We start from the raw sequence: 22,927 nt of genomic DNA, 5'->3' as shown, positions 1-22,927 counted from the left end.
AAATTGGCCTTGAGAACACAATTTACAGAAAGTACTAGTGGTGGTGGTGGTGGGCAGTAGATGGTGATAGTAGTGGCAGTTTCTTGTAGTTGGTAGATTAAGTTCTGAAGACAGAGTTGTAGAGTAGGTGCCCTTCCTCGATGAGTCTTTGGACTCCTTCGCGATGTCACGTAATAATACATTTTTAAAAATAACATTTGGCAACTAAGGGTAGAGTATACCAAGGCTGACATCTGTCTAGTGAAATATTTGAAAGACTGATGAGCCACTACAAACTTTTTAATGCCTGGTATATATCAATCCCATGCAAAAGAGGTTAAAGAATCAATAGCATGCTAGTATTAATTTTAGATTATGAAAAAGTATTTGACAATACCAAAAGAGAGAAACCCTGGGAAATAATCCAATCAAACAGTATTCCATCTGCTTGTTGGTTGTATCTCATTGCATATTATTACAATCAAATATAATTATTGTAGTAATAATAAATATCTATGAAAATTCAAGAATATGTTATAAATCAAAACCAAGTAAAATCTACAAACTATCTTAGTGTACAAATTGGTGTGAGGCTTATCTGACCTGAGGTCACCACTCTGATGTCTGATCCTGCATTTAATTGTACTCACATCAACAATATTGTCTTATAAACATTTTCTCAATAGGTATGAATTTCCAACAGGCTTAAATCTTCTACAGTAAGGAATTCATTATTTGTATGCTCTGTACATCTATAACAGCTGCCATTTTGAACTATCTGTGTGCTGTGCTCATGTGACTGATTGCATTGCCACTCACTATTGTGGAACTAAAGACAACTACTGTTCACTCAGTGATGTGTGAACAGTAGTTGAACAACCTTTTTCCCAAGTATCTCACATGCAGCTGACCTCTCCTCCTTCAAATTCTCTCATCCACTGCAAGTTGGTTTCCAAGTCTAAGTTGCCTACCCCATAATTCCACACACATTTCCTCTGCCCCGATATGTCCACATGCCCACCCATCCTCCAAGTCAGGACCACATGGCCACAATCACCAAATGGAGACAAACATGACATCCCAGTCACAATCAGCTCCTTCAATGTGATGACCAAATCCATAATTTCCAATCTCTGTACTCAAGAAATCAAAAAATCCAGTTTCCCCCTAGTAGTGTATACTGTCACCTCTACACAGTCTACATCGCTATAGCTACTCCACAATGATTACTCACACCCCACGCTTACCAAACCAGTCTGCCCAAACCTCCCCTACTCATCACCATCTGTATTTCCCTGGTCCACAACAACATTCTGTCCTATAAACATATATCTCACATCATACATTCTCAAAGCCATTAGTACCACCTTCATCCCTGAAAGGGCACAACTCATCTCCCATCCTGCTGTAATATGTTACCCCCCACCAGAACATCCCCCCCCCCTCAGCCAAACAAGTTTTACCAATACCAAAATCTCCAGAAAGACCAAGTCAATCAATGCCACAAATACACCCCCCCCCCTATTTAGAAGGATCTTACCTGTTTTAGTCTCCTTCATCTCAGTAAGCATTCTTCTCTACTTTTTTTCACTATAAAAATAATAAATTATACCAAATATATGAGTGAAGAAATTACATATAAATAAAGTGAAAAAATAATTGCTATTTATCATACTTGACACATAAACTATTAAATTATTAATTCATGTGCACCTCTAGACTTCAGTAAATATGCAGACCTCTTTTTTTTTTTTTAAAAGTCATCTGAAATTAAAAAAACAAAGACTTTTTTAGCCATCAATAAGTAACGATGGTTATGTCAAGTGAAAAGCTTGAAAGAATGGGAGGACAACTTCTAAGAGAGGAGTCTCTTGCCAAAAGGGATGACAGGTATGCATGCTATAAATGGTACATCAATGCTAGTTTATTTTAAAATGGTATTGATTACAACACAGAATGATAAGAAAATAATTAATATTTATTAACTTATTAGCTGATATTTTACTGGTATTATATCCAGCATCTTCAGAGCACAAGAACAGTGAGTCACAGTACACGAAACAACAACACTTTGGTATAACAGTAGAACTAGTTTTAAAAAAGTAAAAATAATTGTAACAGACAACACAAGGAACTAAAGTCCTAACTGGCACCATCTATGATGGAAAAAAGAGAGAAAACAAGTATTAATTAGATCTTTAAATGACTGTCTTGCAGATTTTTAGTAAATTTATACAGCCATACTTGAGGTTTGGAGTATGTTTTAAAACTGCTGTTGATTCCAAAAACAATCTCTCTTACTTATGACTTCTGTGTAGCACCATTTGATCCGGTGTGGTATCCAAGGCATTGGTCTGTTAGACCTGATTTGCCATAATGATAGTGGCAAATCTATTTTTTAATGTTCACCAAGGTGGATGTCAACAGTCTTTCCTGTCTGTCCATAGTAAGCCAGGGCACTTCATAAACTTCTGGATGTGATGAAGAGAGTTTGTCTTTAGGTGAATAGATGAGAGTTACCAATCTGACATATGGTTTAAATATGGTGCACAGCTGACATTTATTAACTACCTTAGATATATTTTCAGATGTGCCTTGAATGTATGGGATGGTAACAGTTTTGCTGTAGTCTTGTGTGATAGGTAATGGAGGGAATTTCTTGGGATCCAAATTCTTGGGTTTTTATGCCACCATTATTGTTAATGCATAATGACATAAAAATCCCAAGAGTTTGGATGCACATATTCAGCCCATTCAAGTTTTCCAGCAAACCTTTACTTTAGAGCTCTAAGCAATAATTTCAGCTCTTTATTAACCACCATCCATACTGTTTTGTTCTAATTTATGTGTACTTATATGAGTAATTATGTGAGACCATGTTGCTCTCTAGCTTAATATATCTCTTAATGATTTTTAACCAAATAGATAATAATAATAGGACTCTAGCTTTGATGTAGTATTTTTTTTTTTTCACCAAAGGTCAAGCCAGTAGTTTAACGGTTGATCAAATTAATGTAACTTTATTATACCATGTAGATTGTTTCTTTGTATATTAAACTGAAGTTTTACTATAACAAGGTAGTTTCCATAATTTTAATAATGAATGTTGATCTTTGTAACCAAACAAAGATTGTACTTAAGTTTTGTAGATCTGCATACAATAAGCTGTTAATAGAAATCTTTTCAAACACTACCATTATATGGAGTAAATGAAATATCATGCATTCTATATTTAAGCTGTAAATCAGTAGTCAGAATTGAAGGAAATACAGGAAGATATCTGGTGTAAGACAAGGATGCATACACACTACCCCTACTCTTATTTATCATCTATATGAATGGCATAATTAAAGAAAGTGGTGTTAGCCCAAGGTTTTATTCAGATATTGTACTAAACAAATCCAGTGCAAGTCTCCAGAATTCTCTGACTAAACCGAACAATAGCTATAACAAATTTGGCATAAAAATCAGCCCACTTTTAACTTTTAACATTTTCAATGGAGAATCGATAGAACAAATGAAATACTCCAGCTATTTAGGCACAGATTTTAGTAAAGATGGCAAACTAAATATGAAAATAGACAACAGGATATAATAAATTTAGTTTAATCCTTTATCCAAGTGTGAGCAAACAAAGTTTGCGCCTGAAAGTATCTTCAGGACTGGGGTAAGGTGGTACAACACCGGACAACTCGTTGCAAAGGTGGAGCAAACTAACATCAATCCTATCTCAGTATCTCCCATAATGCAAAACAGATCTCCTTGCGGATATGTATAATATTATGCATTAAGGGAAGGGCCACTACCCAGACTAGTTTCGACCTTTACTGAGGTCTCTTCAGTGGGAGCTAGGCCCAAGTGGAGATACTAGGCAGAAGCATTAGCAAGGTCATCTCTACGTATAGGAGTTGCCAAACGGTGTGCCACCTTTTTATTAAATTACTCTGGATTTAGAGAAAGATGTTGAAAGTTTATTTTTCACTTGGTTAGACTATAACAAATTTAATTTAATCCTTTATCCAAGTGTGAGCAAACAAAATTTGTGCCTGAAAGTATCTTCAGGACTGGGGTAAGGTGGTACAACACCGGGCAACTCATTGCAAAGGTGGAGCAAGCTAACATCACTCCTATCTCAGTATCTCCCATAATGCAAAACACATCTCTTTGCAGATATGTATAATGTTATGCATTAAGGGAAGGGCCACTACCCAGACTAGTTTCGACCTTTACTGGGATCTCTTCAGTGGGAGCCAGGCCCAAGTAGCCCTTCCCTTAATGCATACCATTATACATATCTGCAAGGAGATGTGTTTTGCATTATGGGAGATACTGAGATAGGAGTGATGTTAGCTTGCTCCATCTTTGCAACGAGCTTCCCGGTGTTGTACCACCTTACCCCAGTTCTGAAGATACTTTCAGGCGCAAACTTTGTTTGCTCACACTTGGATAAAGGATTGAATTAAATTTATTATAGTCTAACCAAGTGAAAAATAAACTTTCAGACAACAGGATAAGCAAAGGTATGGTGGAGAGCCAGTTGAATAAATTCATATGGAATAAGAGAGAATGTTCAAACCAATTTTAAGTTATTCTGAGAGTTGGATTAGAAGATCAAAAACTAGGGTCCATAAATGAGGGTTAGTCCTGAAGAAAAATTAGGAGAGTGAGCAAATGGCATCAGTGGCAGAATCTTATGAAAAATGAAGACATTAGAAAGGAACTTGACATTGTTAGCATTCAAGAATGTGTGATCAGAGCTAATCAAAAGTATTATGGCAGGAAAAAGCCCCACAGGAAGACAAGATAGATTCTAGGTCAAGTGATTCGGTTAGAAGTGTCTTAGAAGACCAAAACATTAGATATGACAATATGGGAGTGCTAATAAGTAAGACTAATTTCAAGGAAAAATGTTGATAGGAGATTAGTAATAATGTAAACTTAATCACATAGTACTCTCTGTTTCTTGTACATCCGTTGAGGGTATATATCAAGAAACTGATGATAAAAAACATTAATACAACTTTATAACTATTTTATTTTCTCATTGATATCTTACATGGCAAATGTATTTTTTAAGATAAAAGCATTAACTGCATTTTTAATACACTACACTACATCAGTAATTTAACTAATCAAATGGTACTGCAGGTAAGCTATGCCAATTTAAACATTCGGTCTCTATACTTAACTTCTCCTCGTCTGCATTTTGCTTCAAAAGAATCCTAGAAAAAAATAAAATAATTTGTCAACAGAAAATATGCAAGATTGTGTTGAATGATAACATTCTTCAAAAATGTCACTGTCTACACATTAGTGAATTCAATCAAGTTATATAATCCTAATTGCAAAACTTGAAACAATAGTAGTCAGCATCATTACAGAATGCATTTTGGTGAATTAAGAGGTGATAAATGATTTGAGACTACTACTCTATTATTAAACCTTTAACAAGAATGCTGAAGTGACTTGAAAAATGCTGTATTTGGTTCCTAAAGCATGCTTTCTGAATTATCTAACCCTCTGCAAACCTATGATACTATTGGATGCTGCACACGTGCATATTAAACAAATCTTTGTTTGACATATATTTTGATCTGAGACTGACAGATTATATTCCATGTTAAGCTAGTATTTAAATTGGATTTAAAAAAAAAAAAACATGCACTGTATAACATAAAGTATAAGACAGATGTAGCAAAACATCAATACAACTTTATAACTATTTTATTTTCTCATTGATATCATCATCAAATTCCTGTTATGTACCCTGAAGGGGTGTACAGGATATGATAATACTACATGAAAAATTTACATCATTACTAACTTCCTATCTACAATTTTCCTCCAAATCAGCCTGTTATCTTCTTCTGGGTCGTTTTCCTACCAATCTGGCAGAGAACACTTGTTTTGCTAATCTTTCCTCGCCCATTCTGTTCAAGAGCTAATCTCAGGTGAGCCACCTGAGATTAGCTCTGCTAACGCATTCCTGGATGCTGACAATGTCAAGTTCTTTCCTAATATCCTCGTTTTTAATATGATACTGCCATTGATACCATCTGTTCATGCCTCTAATCTTTCTCAGAACTCTCATATCTGCAGTCTCTAGTCTTTGGTCAAGTGTTTTACTTCTGACCCAGCTCTCAGATAACAGATAATTAAAACTGGTTGAACACTGTCTTGTATACAGCTAATTTAGTGTTCAGAATAATTTCTCTCTTATTCCATATGAATTTATTCAATTGACTTCCTACCATACCAGCATTGTTGATTCTGTTGTCTATTTCCATATTTAATTTACCATCTTCACTAAAAATCGTGCCTAAGTAGCTGAAATGTTTTACTTGTTCCACAGGTTCTCCGTTCACAAGACTTTCATGCCTTATCTATTACAACAGTTATTCAATTTAGTCAGGGAATCTTGCAAACTTGTAATGGATTTATTTAGAAGTATAACATAGTCTGCATAAAGCAAAGAGTTGACATTAACATCTCCAATTTTGATATCATGTTTACTACCACTTTCCTTCATAATATGATCCATATAGATAATGAATAACAGAGGGGATAATGTACATCCTTGTCTCACACCAGATTTAATATTAAACCATCTTACTGTACTTCCCTCAATTCTAACTGCTGACTTAAAACTCAAATAAAGACTAAGTATTGCTTGATATAATGCCCCACTGACACCACATAACTGTAGCATATTGAATAGCTTCTCTCTTGGCACCTTGTCATATGTAAAAAAGTAAAATATAGATATTTGTTATATTCCCATGCTTTCTCAACTATTTGTTGTAAAGTGAAGATCTGATCCTGACTGCCTCTATTTGGCCTGAATCCAGCTTGTTCTTCACCAAGCTTTTCTTCCACGATTCTTCTCAACCGTTTCTCATTGATATCTTACATTGCAAATGTATTTTTTAAGATAAAAGCAGTAACTGCATTTTTAATACACCACACTACATCAGTAATTTAATTAATCAAATGGCTACCATTTGATTACTTAAATCTTAACAAGAATGCTGAAGTGACTTGAAAAATACTGTATTTATTTCCTAAAGCATGCTTTCTGAATTATCTAACCCTTTGCAAAGCTATGATACTTTTGGATGCTGTACACATGCATATAAAACAAATCTTTGTTTGATATATATACAGTGGTATCTCGCTAATCCGAACCTCTTTAGTCCAACCCCTCCAGTAATCCAAACTGCAGTTTGAAAGAAAAAAGTTATTATTATTTTGTGTACTATTATTTTATTTAATAATTATTATTTTAACTATTATTATTATTTTTATTTAATAATTATTACTTTAACTATTATTATTGGGGTGCTTAAGGGTCAAAGCTGTATAACTGAGAGGAGACCTCCACATAGCCTTTAAAGGAATGCGGAGAACCGACCAGGGCTTCTGACCTAATGTCCAATCCTCACCTTCTCGTGGTGCACCCTGTTGGGTATCTACTTGGATACTGAACGAACGAGGATGGGTTGGCAATTTGGGATTTAGCCGACCAAATTGTATTCTTATTGGTTAAACCAAAATAAAAAATGATAGTACGATATGACAAAATTTCATGCCGGCTGGGGTGTCGCCAGGTTAAACAAGGCCCCCGTTGTTTTCGCCAGGGAACCAGGGCGAACAGAGAAAAGTCAGCTACTGGAACAAATCTGAAAACAAACCCCAACTCGACATCACCAGAGTTAAAGATCGGTACTATCAACGTAGGAAGCCTGAATATGGCAAAGAAATGGAGCTAGCTGAGGAATTAGATAAGTACCAGATCGACATAATAGGGGTGACTGAAACAAAAAAGACAAAAACTGGTGAGATCTTTGTGAGCAATAAATACAAAATGTTATATTCAGGCAATGACAATCAAGGAAAAGAAGGAGTAGCCATAGTATTCAACACAAAATACGAGGCTAATCTTCTTGAATGGCAGTCAGTCTCAAGTAGAGTAATGTGGACAAATATGAGAATGGGAAACTGGATAATGAGACATTTGTGCCTATGGTCCCACAGAAGGTTCTACTAAGGTACAAGTGGAGGAATTTTTTGAGGCTTTAGAAAAAGCAACTGACAGAATGGAAAAGGAAAAGTTGGTCCTTGTTGGGTATCTAAATAGCAGAGTAGGAAATGATTGTGAGACATACAAAAATATTTTGGGAAAATTTGGAGAAAAGAGCAAATATAAAATAATGGCAAATATCTGTTGGATTTCTGCTCAGGACATGGACTGGTTATTGCTAACACCATGTTCCAACATAAAAATGTGCACAAATTCACATGGAGAGAAGAGGCTAGGAATAAGAAAAGTCTCATTGACTATGTTATTGTTGATAGTGATGTTTTCTCCCTGGTGCAGGACACCAGAGTGTACATAGGATTTGAAATTGGAAGTGATCACTATTTAGTATTGAGCAGGGTAAAACTGAATTCCATATTGAAAAGAATAACATGTAAGAAAGTTTTAAAGCGAATAAAAGTTGAGCAGCTCTCAGATGTGAACTGTAGACTAAAATACAAAAAGATTATTGAAGAAAAAATGAAAGAGGTTGAGAATAGGAATCAAACCTTGGAGATTCAGTGGCAAACTCTGAAGGAAACATTGATTGATTCTGCCAGAGAGGCATGTGGTGAGGTTGTCTGCAAGGATAAAAAAAATCAGAACTTCCTGGTGGACACAGGAAGTTATAGAGGCAGTGAAGGAAAAGAAGAAAGCATATCAAAAGTTCCTGTCAAATAAGTCAGCTTGTGCTCATCGAGAATACAGAGATAAATGCAAGAATGCTAAACACTATGTAAAACTAGCTAAACAAAAGTCATGGGAGGACTTTGGCAAGAATATAGAAAATAAATATCAAGAAAGTGGCAAAATATTCTGGAAGTTGTTGAAGAAGCTCAGGAATGGGGGAAAGAGTGCTGTAAAAGAAGTTAGAGATGATAAAGGTGACATGGAAACGGGAGAAAAAGATATCCTTGAAGTATGGAGTAATTACTTTGAAAAACTGCTAAATGAAACAAGCAGTGATGACAGCACAGTGGTAAAAAACACTGACCAGGCATGCAGTCAGGAATACATATCCATACTTTAAGTAGAAAAAGCCATCAAAGGCTTGAAATGTGGAAAAGCCGCAGGAGTAGATGATATTCAATCAGAAATGCTGAAGTATGGTGGTATAAGAATCTTACAGTGGCTGCACTGCATAGTTCAGAAAGCCTGGCAGAGGGACGAATTCCCAATGATTGGAGTAGAGCTCTCATAGTACCCATATATAAAAAGGGAAATAAAACTGAATGTGAGAATTACAAAGGTATTTCCCTACTGAGTGTTCCTGGCAAGATCTATGCAAGTATACTTGAGAAACGATTGAGAAGAATTGTGGAAGAAAAGCTGGGTGAAGAACAAGCTGGATTCAGGCCAAACAGAGGCTGTCATTATCAGATCTTCACTTTACGACAAATAGTCGAGAAAGCATGGGAATATAACAGAGAACTATATTTAAGTTTTGTTGATTTTGAAAAAGCATATGACAAGGTGCCAAGAGAGTAGCTATTATATACGCTAGAGTTATATGGTGTCGATGGAGCATTATATCAAGCAATACTTAGTCTTTATTTGAGTTGTAAGTCAGCAGTTGGAATTTAAGGAAGGACAGGAAGATGGTTTAATGTTAAATCTGGTGTGAGACAAGGATGTACATTATCCTCTCTGCTATTCATTATCTATATCGATCACATTATGAAGGAAAGTGGTATTAAACATGATATCAAAATTGGAGATGTTAATGTCAGCTTTTTGCTTTATGTGGATGATGTTATACTTCTAAATGAATCCGCTACAAGTCTGCAAGATTCTCTGACTAAATTGAATAGCTGTTGTAATAAATATGGTATGAAGGGCAGCAATAAAAAGACAAAGACAATGAAAATAGGCAGAATCATTGAAAATGTCAACTGTGTTGTGAATGGAGAACCTGTGGAACAAGTAAAACATTTCAGCTACTTAGGCACTATTTTTAGTGAAGATGGTAAATTAAATATGGAAATAGACAACAGAATCAACAATGCTGGTATGGTAGGAAGTCAATTGAATAAATTCATATGGAATAAGAGAGAAATTATTCTGAACACTAAATTAGCTGTATACAAGACAGTGTTCAACCAGTTTTAATTATCTGTTATCTGAGAGCTGGGTCAGAAGTAAAACACTCGACCAAAGACTAGAGACCGCAGATATGAGAGTCCTGAGAGAGACTAGGGGCGTGAACAGATGGCATCAATGGCAATATCATATTAAAAACGAGAATATTAGGAAAGAACTTGACATTGTCAGCATCCAGGAATGCGTTAGCAGAGCTAATCTCAGGCGGTATGGTCATTTAAACAGAATGGGCAAGGAAAGATTAGCAAAACAAATGTTCTCTGCCAAGTTGGCAGCAAAACGACCCAGAGGAAGATCAAGATATAGGTGGATTTATACAGTACAAAGTGCCTTAGACGATAGAAATATAAGATCTGATAATGTTGGAGTATTAACAAGTAACAGACTGATTTGGAGGAAAATTGTAGATAGGAAGTTAGTAATGATGTAAATTTTTTCATGTAGTACTATCATATCCTGTACACCCCTTGAGGGTACATAAGAGTAAAACATGAAGAGGCAAGTTGACAATTTCAATGAGTGCAAGAATGGGCTAAGCAGAATGGTACGCCATTCCACAATATTTTATTGCTAATAAAAATACTTTTTTGTGTGTTATTTGGTGAAACTTTTTTTGTGTGTGCTGTGTACAAGAAAGTGATATTTTTTACGCAAATTAAGTTATGTACTTAACTACGTAATTTTATTAAATCAGAATACTGTAACCGAACACAATAGAGATATACACAAACTAAATTTTTTATTTTACTAAAACTCGTGTACTGTATTATTTTTTAAGTTTTACATTACAGTACAGTACAGTACAGTAGCTTTTTTTCTATCAGTTACTTCATTTATTTACAGAATTAAATTGATGTACCATTAGAATCTTATTATTTTTGTCTTAAACGCTAGTTATTGCGATCTCTCGGGAGGAAATTTGCCAATCTGAACTTTTCACTAATCCAAACGAGCATGGTTTTTATTAGTTCGGATTAGCGAGATACCACTGTAATTTGATCTGAGAATGACAGATCATATTCCATGTTAAGCTAATATTTAAAATGGATTTAAAAAAAACATGCACTGTGTAACACAAGGTATAAGAGACAGATGTAGCAAAATGATATATTATTATTATTACTGTTATATGACACCTCCAAGGAATCGAAAGACTTATTGAGGGAGGACACCTACACTAAAACTCTCCGTCTCCACCACTCAATCCACCAACTACAACAAACTGCAACCACCACGATTATCTACACTAATGTCATCTACCACCCATCACCACCACCACTGGTATTTTCACAGACAATCACAAATATCCATACCTAGAATGGGATTTGAACCCACAGCCTTTTGGCTGGAAAGCGGATGACAAAAACTACCAATAACTGATAAGAATGAGACTATCCCCAGATTTCTGGCAAGGAGAGGTAGTCTTTCCAATTAAAAATTAGGACAATGTAGTAAAGCTTTGATACTCTATTTGAATGAGCATTCAAATTTGTACCAATATCAACAGAGTAGGTGAGTTCTTGAAGGAAGATTATGTTGGTATCGATCCTGTGCTACGCTAAATCAGATTAGGCTATTTTTTGCTAAAGGTGCTGGTGGAATATCTTTGGGATGGGGACTAAATGGCAAAGACATCATCTACTTCTGTAATGTAATGTACCCAAAATGATGTTTGAGTGTAGGGAGAAAGAGAAAATTTCTTCTAAATGTTCACTAGTGTAGGCAAGAGTGGGCTTCCTATTGAAATGCCTTCAATCTGCTTGTAGAATATATTTGTTCAGATAAAGTAGCCAGAGTGGATAATGAAGTCAAATAATCTGGCTGGGAGGGCTTGTGATTGAAAATGAAGAGAATCATCAGGAGCAACAATTGTAAATAAGGATTCAAATGTCAAAACTGACCATGGTATCAGATGGTTGAAGAGAAATTTTTCACTTTAGCCAAAAAAATATGAAAAGATTTTTATTAAGCAGGGATTGCAAGTTTCAGAATAAGAATTTAGTTATCTCGTTGAGAATCAATGCAGTCCATGTGATAGGGAACAGAGAATGCCTTCTTTGTGGATCCAGGCCAGTAACTTCATCGAGTAATGAGGTTGTTAATTTGACTGTGAGTATGGTTATGGTCAAATCGAGAAGTTTTTGATGCATTATCCCATATGCGAAAACAGTATTCTAGGGTGGGGAAGATTTGAGATTTAGGATTTATACAAATATATAAATCCCAAATTTATGCAAAAAAAAAGAGGGGGGGAGGCAACTTGCATATCACAAGGAATGGTTAAATGCAGCAGTAAAATACACATTTTTAGTACCTAAAAATAAATAAACAGGAAAAAAATAAAAATAATGAGCCAATTTTCAAGCTACAAGGCATGGTAAAGCTCAGTAATAAGATACACATTAGTAGAATTTAAAACCTGGAAATTTCAGTTCCAGGTTTTAACAGGCACCTCCATTGGAGTCCGAAGTCTCATCACGGGAGACCCAATCTATCCACACAAACTATCATGCCTCTCCTTCAACCCATTAATAGAAAAAGCACTCACAACTGACTCTGGCAACCCATTCTACTGATTAACAATTCTCCAAGCAAAAAATCTAGTCCTCACACTCCTACTGACCAGACCTTTATACAACTTCCAGGGATGACCCCCCTTGTTCTGGTCCCTCTAGCTAAATGCTGAAATATTTCCCCTGTTTCTATCAAATCTCCTCTTTTTTCCCTATCAACCAAATTCTGCAATCCACATACCTTCAATTTATCCTTATAGGGCACATTCTACAGTTACTCACCGTCTTGTCACCTGCCTCTGAATACTCTCCGCTGCTTCCACATCCCCAAGAAACCCAGGGGACTAGACTTGAGCACAGTAATCCAGATATGGGCACATCAAGGCCTTATAAAGAGAAATTACAACTTCCTTATCTCTACTTGTTAATGTGTTCTTCAATAGCCAAGTAATTTTATGTGCTACCTTAGCAATATCTCCTCTAAACCTTAATTGTCTGTCTACCACCACCCCTAAATCTCTAGCTTCATCTATTTATCCCAATGTGCATAACTTAACATTTCTTGACATTAAACTGACACCCATTAACTTTTGCCCATAACTGACAGCCTATTTAAATCATCCTGTAAGCTCTCCACATCGCCTTGATTAATTATTACTCTGCTTGATTTTGCATCATCAGCACAGAACTGAATATTTCCTTTCAGGTTATTCCCTATATCACTTATGTGCAAATTAAACAGCAATGGTCTTAGCATTGAACCTTGTGGCACACCACTAGTTAATTGTTTTCACCTCAATTCTGCCCCTCCATATACCACTTTTTGATATCTGTCCAGCAGCCACCTTTTTATCCACTTAAACAGTGTCATATCCATCCCCATTTGTTCTAATTTACGTAGCAGTGTTCCAAGTGATATTTTGTCAAATTGCCTTTGCAAAATCCAGTAAAATCATTTTGTAGCCATTTCCATTATTCAACTCAACTGTTACACTATTATAAAATGTTAATAAATTTCTAGGGACCAACCCTTCACAAAGCCATGTTGACCCTCATACAGTATCATATTTTTATCTACCCATTCTTGAATTCTCTTTTTTACCAATTTTTCTAATACTTTTACCACAATGCCTGAGATACTGATTGGTCTATAATTTGCTACTGTAGTCTTAGAACCTCCCTTATGCAAAGGATAAATTTTGCCCTCCTTCCACTCCCTTGGAACTCTACCAGAGCAGAGACTTAAATTAAGCAACTTAGTCAAAGGCATTGCCAGTTCTCTTGCACATTCTCGCAAAACCCTAGCTGATATTCCATCTAATCCCACAGCTGTATTTACAATGAGATTCTGAAATATCATAAGGAACTCCAATTCATCCACCTTTGTTCCCAAATTAGTGTCTGTCACATAGGTTAAAGCAGTAACCTTACTAGGAAGATATATGCTTGCAAAGTGGTCACTCAGTAACTCAACTATTTTATCCACTTCTGTCTCCTCGTGACCATCATCACTCATTAAACTTAATCTTCCAGTCATTCTTCCTCTTATTTGCCACATAATGAAAGAACTGTTATATCTTTGTCTATGGTTATATCTATGTTTCTATATGATTTAATATAGTTGTTTACTTAAATCTATCCTTCTTACCTAAAACCTTACTCAAACAAATCCTACCAGCTGCACCATTTTGTTATAGTTCGTTCTTCTACCTTATATATATTTCTATCATTATAATTGTCTTTACCACTGTTTTCTACACTCTCCCATATAGTTATTTCCTTTCCGGCTTCTACAATATTTTCCAATAAGTTAAATAAATCAGCTATCACTCTCCTTTCTTAAACAAATTATGACTCAGGCTGTTCCCAAATTTTGTCACGTGTAATTCTTTCATACAATAATTCTTTCATATAATTTCATACTTTGTCTATGTATGGGACAAGGCCCTAAAATGATGTCCTCTGAGACAGTCTGCCTGTTACTGATGAAATAACAGGTGGACTGAAATATTGACGAATTTATTTTTTTGCTGCACCAGCCAATACAGAGGATAGATAAGACTCTTATCCAAGGTGGCTATCTCAAAATAATACACAGTAATAAAATTTCAAACACTAATCTAACAATTCTCACTTCTCTTTGTTTAACATGCAGTCATGGCCTGAAAGATCAAGCTATATTCATATGTCCCTCCCGCTAGGTTCGGTAGTAATTTTATGAGTGGCTATTTGAATTCATAAAATCGGCTGGATTCAGGCAAATGATATAAAACATATTTATTAAGGCTTAAAAGATATACATGGAAAGTATAGGGTACATGATTAACTTAGTCACCTTCCTAGCAAAATTCTGATATCAATACTAACACTATAATACATAAATCATAACTTGGACCATAGAGATTCTATAAACATACAAATTTCCAGCTTAATTATCTTATCATCAATCACTCTAGGGTCACTAATCATATTTCACAATATATCAAAGTTATTTCACATACAGATCCCTTCTAGGAAAATATTCATCAAACAGGGCCAGGTTACTGACAAATGGGATAATCACTAAAGTTCTCTACAACTTGTCCATTCACAAATTAACCTATTAAGTCTCTTATACCTTTAATTGGAAATCAGATACTTTAACATTCTACGTTACCATCCCATGGAATGACTTTCTGTTCTGTCTTCAGCCTTGTCTGGACATCAAGGCACTGTTGTGGGCCTACCATTCTTCAGGTCACATATGATAGCAGCACGATCAGGTTCTCAGGGATAATAAGGCAGTGTGCTGCTCTGGTCTTTCTCTGGACTGCAGGAACACATCTATATCGTTGGTCACACAATACAGCTTAGCTATTCTGTCATGAAGAGATAGCTAGCCTTGCTCGCGAACCTCGATAAGCCTTTCATGACTTCTACAGCCAACCCGGAATCATCCCGTTGGCAGAGATGGAAAGCCAACGTCCAAGAGTGCAGGAACCAGGAACCAAAAAAGCCTCGTGTGGGGAGAGCTTGACCCTTATATTTCCCCTCTCTTTCTCGGAGTCTCTCACGCTTAGCTACGTTGTTTACTGCGCGGCACTCATTCACTTGCACGTGGTGTTCTTCCGAGAAAGCGTTTTAGCTTCGCTTTCCTAGTAAATTCTCCTTCCCTTAGGCCATACGTTGTACTGGACGGCTAAAGTGTGACCTTTGGACTATAGCTTACACTCAACTTGCTTTCACACAATACATAGAATGAGATACTCTAATTTAAATAATAATCCTAAATAAATCCCTTTATTTGACTCTATACCAAACTGGTTAAGTCTCACATTTCTTAAACTAAACATCTCTTCAGTTTTGCCTTAAAGTTATAATGTACATTTAAATTTTCATGCCAAAACACAACATTTGTCTGCCTACAATTAAAGGTAGTTGTTCCTGAATAAATTAAATTTTAATTTTCAATTTCTAACTATTCAGATTGCAGAGGATTGCAGGCACATTATTCGAAGCTAAACCCCTGATGCACTGTGGACCCATTGCATTATTCACAGGGAAGCACTCGCTTCAAAATATCTGAGTCCTACATTGAACCAGGTCTTAGAATATGTAGTGAATGTAGTAAACTTTATAAAAACTCGGCCGGTGAAGGCAAGGTTTTTCAAAAAAACTATGTGAGGATATGGGATCCGAGTACACGTGACGTACTACAGTACTTCGTGATGGCTCTCTCATGGTAATGTTTTGTCTCATACGTTTGAACTGCGACAGGAAATTTATATTTTTCTTAAAGAGGAAGACCACAAGTATACCGAAAATTTTGTGAATGAAGATTTTTTGGTAAAACTAGCATACTTATGTGATATTTGTGAAAAGATGAATGCTCTGAATCTCTCCCTGCAGGGATGCAACATGCACCTTTTAAAGTCGATTGAGAAAATTTCAGCATTTATAAAAAAACTAAAACTATGGAAAAGAAAAAGGAATGAAGACAGAGGCAAAGAATGTTTTCCCCTTGTTGCAACAGTTTTTGACCTCGAATGGAGTTGATTTCTCTCGAGGTATGAAATCCATTTTTGAAGAACACTTATCACAGCTTATCATCTGGTTTGAGAAATATTTTCAAAATGATAATATCGATAAATTTGCATGGATTCAAGATCCATTTAATGCCAGTGATCCATCTGAATTTACTGCTGCAGAAGAAGAGAATCTTATCGAGTTGTCTTGCGACAATACGTTGAAAACAAAATTTAGCAGCATGGAATTAACTGAATTTTGGATATCAGTAAAAGATGAATATTTCCTTCTGAGTGAAAAAGCTCAGAGAATTTTAATTCCATTTGCAACTTCTTATTTGTGCAAAGCTGGATTTTCTGCGGTGGCTGTGATAAAAACTAAGTATCGCGCGAAAATCAATGTGGAGAAGGAAATGAGGGTGGCTGTATCCAGTTTGATTTCAAGATTTGAGAAATGTGCGGTGATCAACAGGCTCATCCATCCCACTAATGATAATTAGTTGAATTTGTTCAATTACTTTTTTTTGTGATCTTAAATACGTGTTTTATTTATTTTTACCTAACCCTTTAATTAAAAAAAATTATTCGCTATTTCGCAAAGTGTACTTGTTAGAATTTGACATAGGGCGCCTTGAGATTATCTGGATTCAGCAAGGGTGCCCAGAATCGAAAAAGTTTGGGAACCACTGGCCTAACCTATTCAATATTTTTGCTTGAGAGACTAGATTCCTCACTTGGTCACATACTCACTTGCTTCATGGTTGTCTTAACACAAACTCACCTGCTTCCACCCTAATTGCTTAATGCTGAATTTGCACATCAGCATCCTCGTTGAACAAATCTCTCTCTCTCCAGACATCTAACACCGAACCCATTCAGATGCAGTCCATCCATACTGTACAAATCATTCTTTCCATCAAACAGAGACCAGATCCACAAATTTTACATAATTTCTTTTGCACAATCTATGTATACTCATTGGCTATCAATGCCCTCCTCCTCAGTTCGTCTCTATCATAGCGTGGTAGGAGATTTACAATCTTCACCTTCTCGCTCTTCAGTTTTGCCCCTTTTAACAACTCCATTACATCCTCCCTCATAGAATACTTCTTGCCTTTCAAATCATTGGTACCAACCAAGACAATCCTTTCCTTCGACTTATCTTGTTGCATCTGGATGGCATGGCTAATATCATGAAAATAATCATAATTGCACTAAGAGATTTAGTTTTCTGTGATATTTCATTTCCCATAATATTCTTAATCTAACTGCTACTGAATTTTATGAAATACTCCTACTTTTATACCAAGAATAACTTGGTATAAATATCTGGGAAAATCTCTACTTGGGCATAATGTTCACTAACTTGTGAAAGGATAAGGATAAGTGAGCAGAATAAACCTCAACTGTGATATAATATTAGGAAGGGGGGGGGGCTACTGATCTGTAATATGAAATTCAAATATTGTCAACTATAACTCATGAAGACTCTGTGCCTATAATGAAGCAACTAAGCCATGCAACTGTGCTTTTTATGACTATAATGTACTCAAAAGATTATGGCAAATTATAGAAAGGAAAATGGGAAATCTCATATCCAACACAAATAATGTATTGTCATATTAATGAACTATACAAACAAAAGCATTTTCTTTGGCTGAAAATCTTTTTAATTACAACACCACATTTGGAAATAAAGGAAAAGAGCAATTTTGTAGATCAGACAGTAGCCTTTCTGAGAAGCATTAATACAAAGATTTATGTACCTGGAATTTAAAAGGCTAGTAACAAAAGAATTTTCAAAAGAGTAGTGTTTCCCAAGCTGGATCTGCACTTTATATTAGAATAACTCAATAATCCAGATAAGATTCAGTCATGAGAAATTTGTACAGGGTAGGCCTGTTCTAGGTGGTGGTTCATAAAACGCATTTGGTCGTTTTCCATGACAGGTCCCATTCTATCCATGATAAGATAGTAGAGAGAGAGAGAGAGGAGAGAGAATACAGGTGAGAGAGAGAATGTGAGAGATAGGATTTAGGGAAATTATTAAGTCAAATTAAATTGAAACATTCCTAGGCATCCAACAGCATGAAAAACACAAGGAAGCTACCCACAATTCTATAACATCAAACATAGCTATGTCTAAGATCACAGGGAAAATATTCAAATTTAGAGGATAATAATGAGTCCCCTTGAGAACATCAATATTCAAGAATAACATCTGGGTATTGACATTAATCATAATGCAATACATTATACATGCCTGAAAAGAAAGTGTGCTGTGTATGATGAAACAAAGAGTAACCTGATGTACAATATCCTAGTGTCATGAAGATATTTCATGCAGACATTTATGAATGTCTGCATGAAAAAATCACTTCGGAAAAAAAAGAAAACTAAGATGAAAACAAGAACATAACTTTTTTCAGGTATACTTTTCCAACCCAGCAGGAGGGGGGGGGGATATTAAAAAAGAATGAACATGAGAGATAACCCAAGAAGTGAAATTTCACCTTACCCAGAAGTTTTAATGACATCAAAAGTAAATCTGAGAGAAAAAAGAAGAGGGGGGGGGGGAATAGAAATAAGATAGCATTTTACAAGACGTTAAAGAAGATGTCAGAATCCCACTTAAGAATTCTTCCCAGATAAGAATTCAGAGTTGTAAAATAGGATTCTAGCAGTCTGTAATGCAGGATTTATCAAAGGAGAAAATGAAGTGTAACATACTATCAACTGTATACATAGAAGAAAGAGGATAAAAAAAACAGCAATACCACAAATTATGCAATTAATCATTTCACAAGAAAAGTTTCATGGATTGAAATTCATGTAACTTGAGAGATATCTCCAATCTCCAAGATTAATGGAAATGAAAACAAAGAAAACACAAATGGTTTCATATAAGGAAGATACAGTCATACTCCGACTTATGCGAATCTGGAGTTATGCGGTTTCTTATATGTACGTATTCCCGTCCAGCTTCACGCCTCACCACTAGTCGTATCTTTCAGACGACAGCTGCATTCGCCAGTGTCGCACATGCTGTGAACAAGCATTGACGTGTTTCGCGTGGTCTCCATTCATACACGATTTTTATAATCTACAAGCCTTGCGACTGTTTAATGTTATGTTCTTGATAAAAATTTTATCACATAAAAAATAATATCATCCAAAAGAAGCAAGTCCGATTCTTCTACAGCTAGCAAGAAAAGAAAAACATTGACTTTGGAAACAAAACTCAACATTATTAAGGATTTTGAAGGCGGAATGAAAATTTGTGAGCTAGCAAAGAAGTTCGATCTACAGGAATCCACAGCAAGAACAATCATAAAAGAAAGGTTTACAGATTTTGGAGGACATAGATTCTAATGAGGAATGAATTGTAGCCACAAGGCAAGGAATAAAAAAATCATTAGCTTGCTATGAAGAAATTTTGTGCAACAAGAAAAAGACATTATGCTATCAGACGAATCTATTAGATTTTATGAAACCATCGACATCGAAATAACTTTTTTTTTTTTATGTACGAAAAACTACAATTATGATTATATTTCTTAAAAAATATAGGTGTTTTTGTAAACCTTTAGTCTCAATTGTATGTTTGTATATATAAATTACATGCAAAATTATACCCCGAGTTACGCGAATTCGACTTACGTGCTTTTTGTTGGTCCCACCTACCGCGTAACTTCGGGGTTTTACTGTATATTTAAATCATATATAATAAAAAATAAAAAAGTAAATGCATATCATAATTTCATATGAAATTATGGACATTTAAATCTAATCTAATCGTGTGGCCTCCTCTTTAAGAGGGTTGCAGCTGATGAACAGGCTGCCCAAAGTATGTTAGATTATATTCGCAAGGTATCTGGTAAATGTCAGCTAATGATAGAGGTGACAGTTTGTCTTTTGTAGATGCAACAGATGAGAAATTTTGTTCATTGGAAAATATGTGGGAATGAGTACTTCTTCAAAATTCTACCAATCAGTTCAGAGATGCCAGAAATATAAGGGATTGGAACCCTGTGATCTGTTGAAGAATCCTGAGGTGTCGGAACATAGGAGTCTATTACCTGCTGGATTTGAGTCGGGTTGTAACCATTAAATTCCATTAATGTTTTGATAGAAGTTCTTGTTGTAAGCTTGAGGGAGAGGAGCACACCTTATGTGCTCTGTTAATTAAAGACTTGATAACACCAATTTTTTGAAAGGTGTGATGAGCAGACTTTTGATGAATGTATCTGCCAGTAATGGTAGGTTTTCGATAAACACTGATAAATTATTGGAGGCTGTGCACGTAAGAAGAATGTCCAAGAATGGTAAACTACTGGCTCTTTCTTTTTCCATGGTGAACTGAATGCGTGGGTGAAGGCTATTAATCTATTGTAGGAAAGTAGTAAGTTATATTGATGATGTCTTTGCTGTTCGGCCTCATTCTGAAAATTAACCTACTATAGTACGCCCACAGATTCGAGACCCTTCGACACTTCTGCACATGTCACAAAAAAGGAGAATCCATTCCGATAATAGGGTAATCAATCCATCTTCTGGGATGAGTTTGTTTATTATTACAGGTCAGAAAATTTAGCTTTTCTTTTCCGAACATCGTAGTTTTTAAACTAGTACAGCGACAGACAAGAAAGAAAGTGAATTCGCATGTTGGCGACCAATTCGTACATCCTTCATTTCTTTCTCCCCTTCAGCATGAATCGACTATTCTTGGCAGAAAGCCAAGCGAAGCTCTACAAAGTGCAAGCATACTATACTACTTACTACTTTCATGAACAAAACACAAGACATGTAAACATTTCAAATTGTAAACAACAAATGATTGGTTAGCAAACAGCTTAACTCCTTCTGAGCAGCTTTATATAGGCGGGCCTCCCATAATGGTCAACTTAATTTCGAGGAATCAGCATAGCACCCGTCTGCTTTCAGGAACCAACAGCAAGTGAATATAACAGATAATCTATCGGCTTACCTTCAGGGAATTGTAATTACAAAAATTGATTTTTTTGTTGTTGCCACAATTGTCTACATTCTGTAGCATAGAATAATCCCTGATATTTAAAATATCGAGGGGTTCCCCAAAATTCAAGTTTAAGTTCTAGGAAATTATAATTATAATGGAAATACCCTTTTTAACAGAACTGAATTCAAGCAGAAATTTTAAAAACAAGTGCCATTTGAACCATGTTAAATCAAAATATACTGTGTAAAAATAGAATTGCATTTGTTTTCTAAACCATGTTATTTCAAATTCATGTAAAAAAGAGCCATGTAAAAAGAGAATTAGCTGTATATATACTTTCTGTATATTATTCTAACCTATTCTGTTAGCCATCTTCTTATCCATGCCAATAGTTTACATTCCAATCCCATATTCTCCAATTTAATCAAGTCCTCCATGCTGCATTCTGTCAAAAGCCTTAGAAAAATTCAAAAGTATCATGGTGTATCCATTCCCCCTTGTCTAACTCTGTGGTAACATTATTATAGAATGTGAGCAAGTTGCTAAAAAAATAGTCTTCCCTTTATAAACTCATGCTGTTCACTGGAAAGTAGAGATTCTCTGTCAACCCATTTCTGAATGTAAGCCCTAAGCAATTTTTCCAAAATCTTCACCACCACTCCTGAGATACTGATTGATCAATAGTCAGATACATCAGTCTTTGCACCATCCTGGTGCACTGAGATTATAGTGCACTGGATTACCACACATTTTTTTTTTGCACTCCTGTGGAATTTTCTACGTCCTGAGACTGAAATTATATAGTCTAGTCAAAGGCCAGTTCAGCTGAACACTCTTTTAGCATCTATGCTGATATCCCATCAGTTCCTGTTGCAGAATTCTTATTCAGTTTGTGCAACAGCTCTCGCAATTCCTCCTCATACACAAGTTTCCTCATACAGTAAAGAGGTAGCAGTGAGTTCAAGTTGCATATACCAGGTTGATAGCGTTTAGAAAATGGCTACTCATTAGTTGAACAATCACTTCTGCAATAGTCACCCGCATTCAGTAGAGTTATTCTTTCAAATTCATTCTTTCTTTTACTTGCAGCATAACAATAGAATTCTTGTGGATTGTCTTTAGCTTGCAGAGCCAGTTTCTTTACATACTCAGTTTTCTGTACAACACTTGTAACTCTTCTGGCCTGCTGCTTATCATAACTAACATCATCCTTATGCACACGGTATTCCTTCATCTTTTTCTTACAAATCTCTTGCGTAATTAGATTACACATCCA

The 22,927-nt window shown here is 35.6% G+C and overlaps 1 protein-coding gene across 1 annotated transcript in view; it reads right to left on the bottom strand.

Annotated features, from left to right (window-relative positions):
- Positions 1 to 4,994: 4,994 nt before the first annotated feature.
- Positions 4,995 to 22,927, bottom strand: part of ND-B15 (NADH dehydrogenase (ubiquinone) B15 subunit) — an 89,402-nt gene continuing 71,469 nt past the window's right edge. The window contains exon 3 of the mRNA XM_090397018.1: positions 4,995 to 5,201. Coding sequence (XP_090253144.1) covers positions 5,133 to 5,201 — 69 coding nt within the window. The 3' untranslated portion in view covers positions 4,995 to 5,132. The remainder of the gene's footprint in view (positions 5,202 to 22,927) is intronic.

The sequence above is a fragment of the Typopeltis vanoorti genome, chromosome 8, assembly GCF_054136105.1.
Source record: "Typopeltis vanoorti isolate ZY-2024b chromosome 8, IOZ_Tvanoo_1.0, whole genome shotgun sequence".
Classification (NCBI taxonomy): Eukaryota; Metazoa; Arthropoda; class Arachnida; order Uropygi; family Thelyphonidae; genus Typopeltis; species Typopeltis vanoorti.
This window is presented reverse-complemented; position numbering and strand designations above follow the sequence as displayed.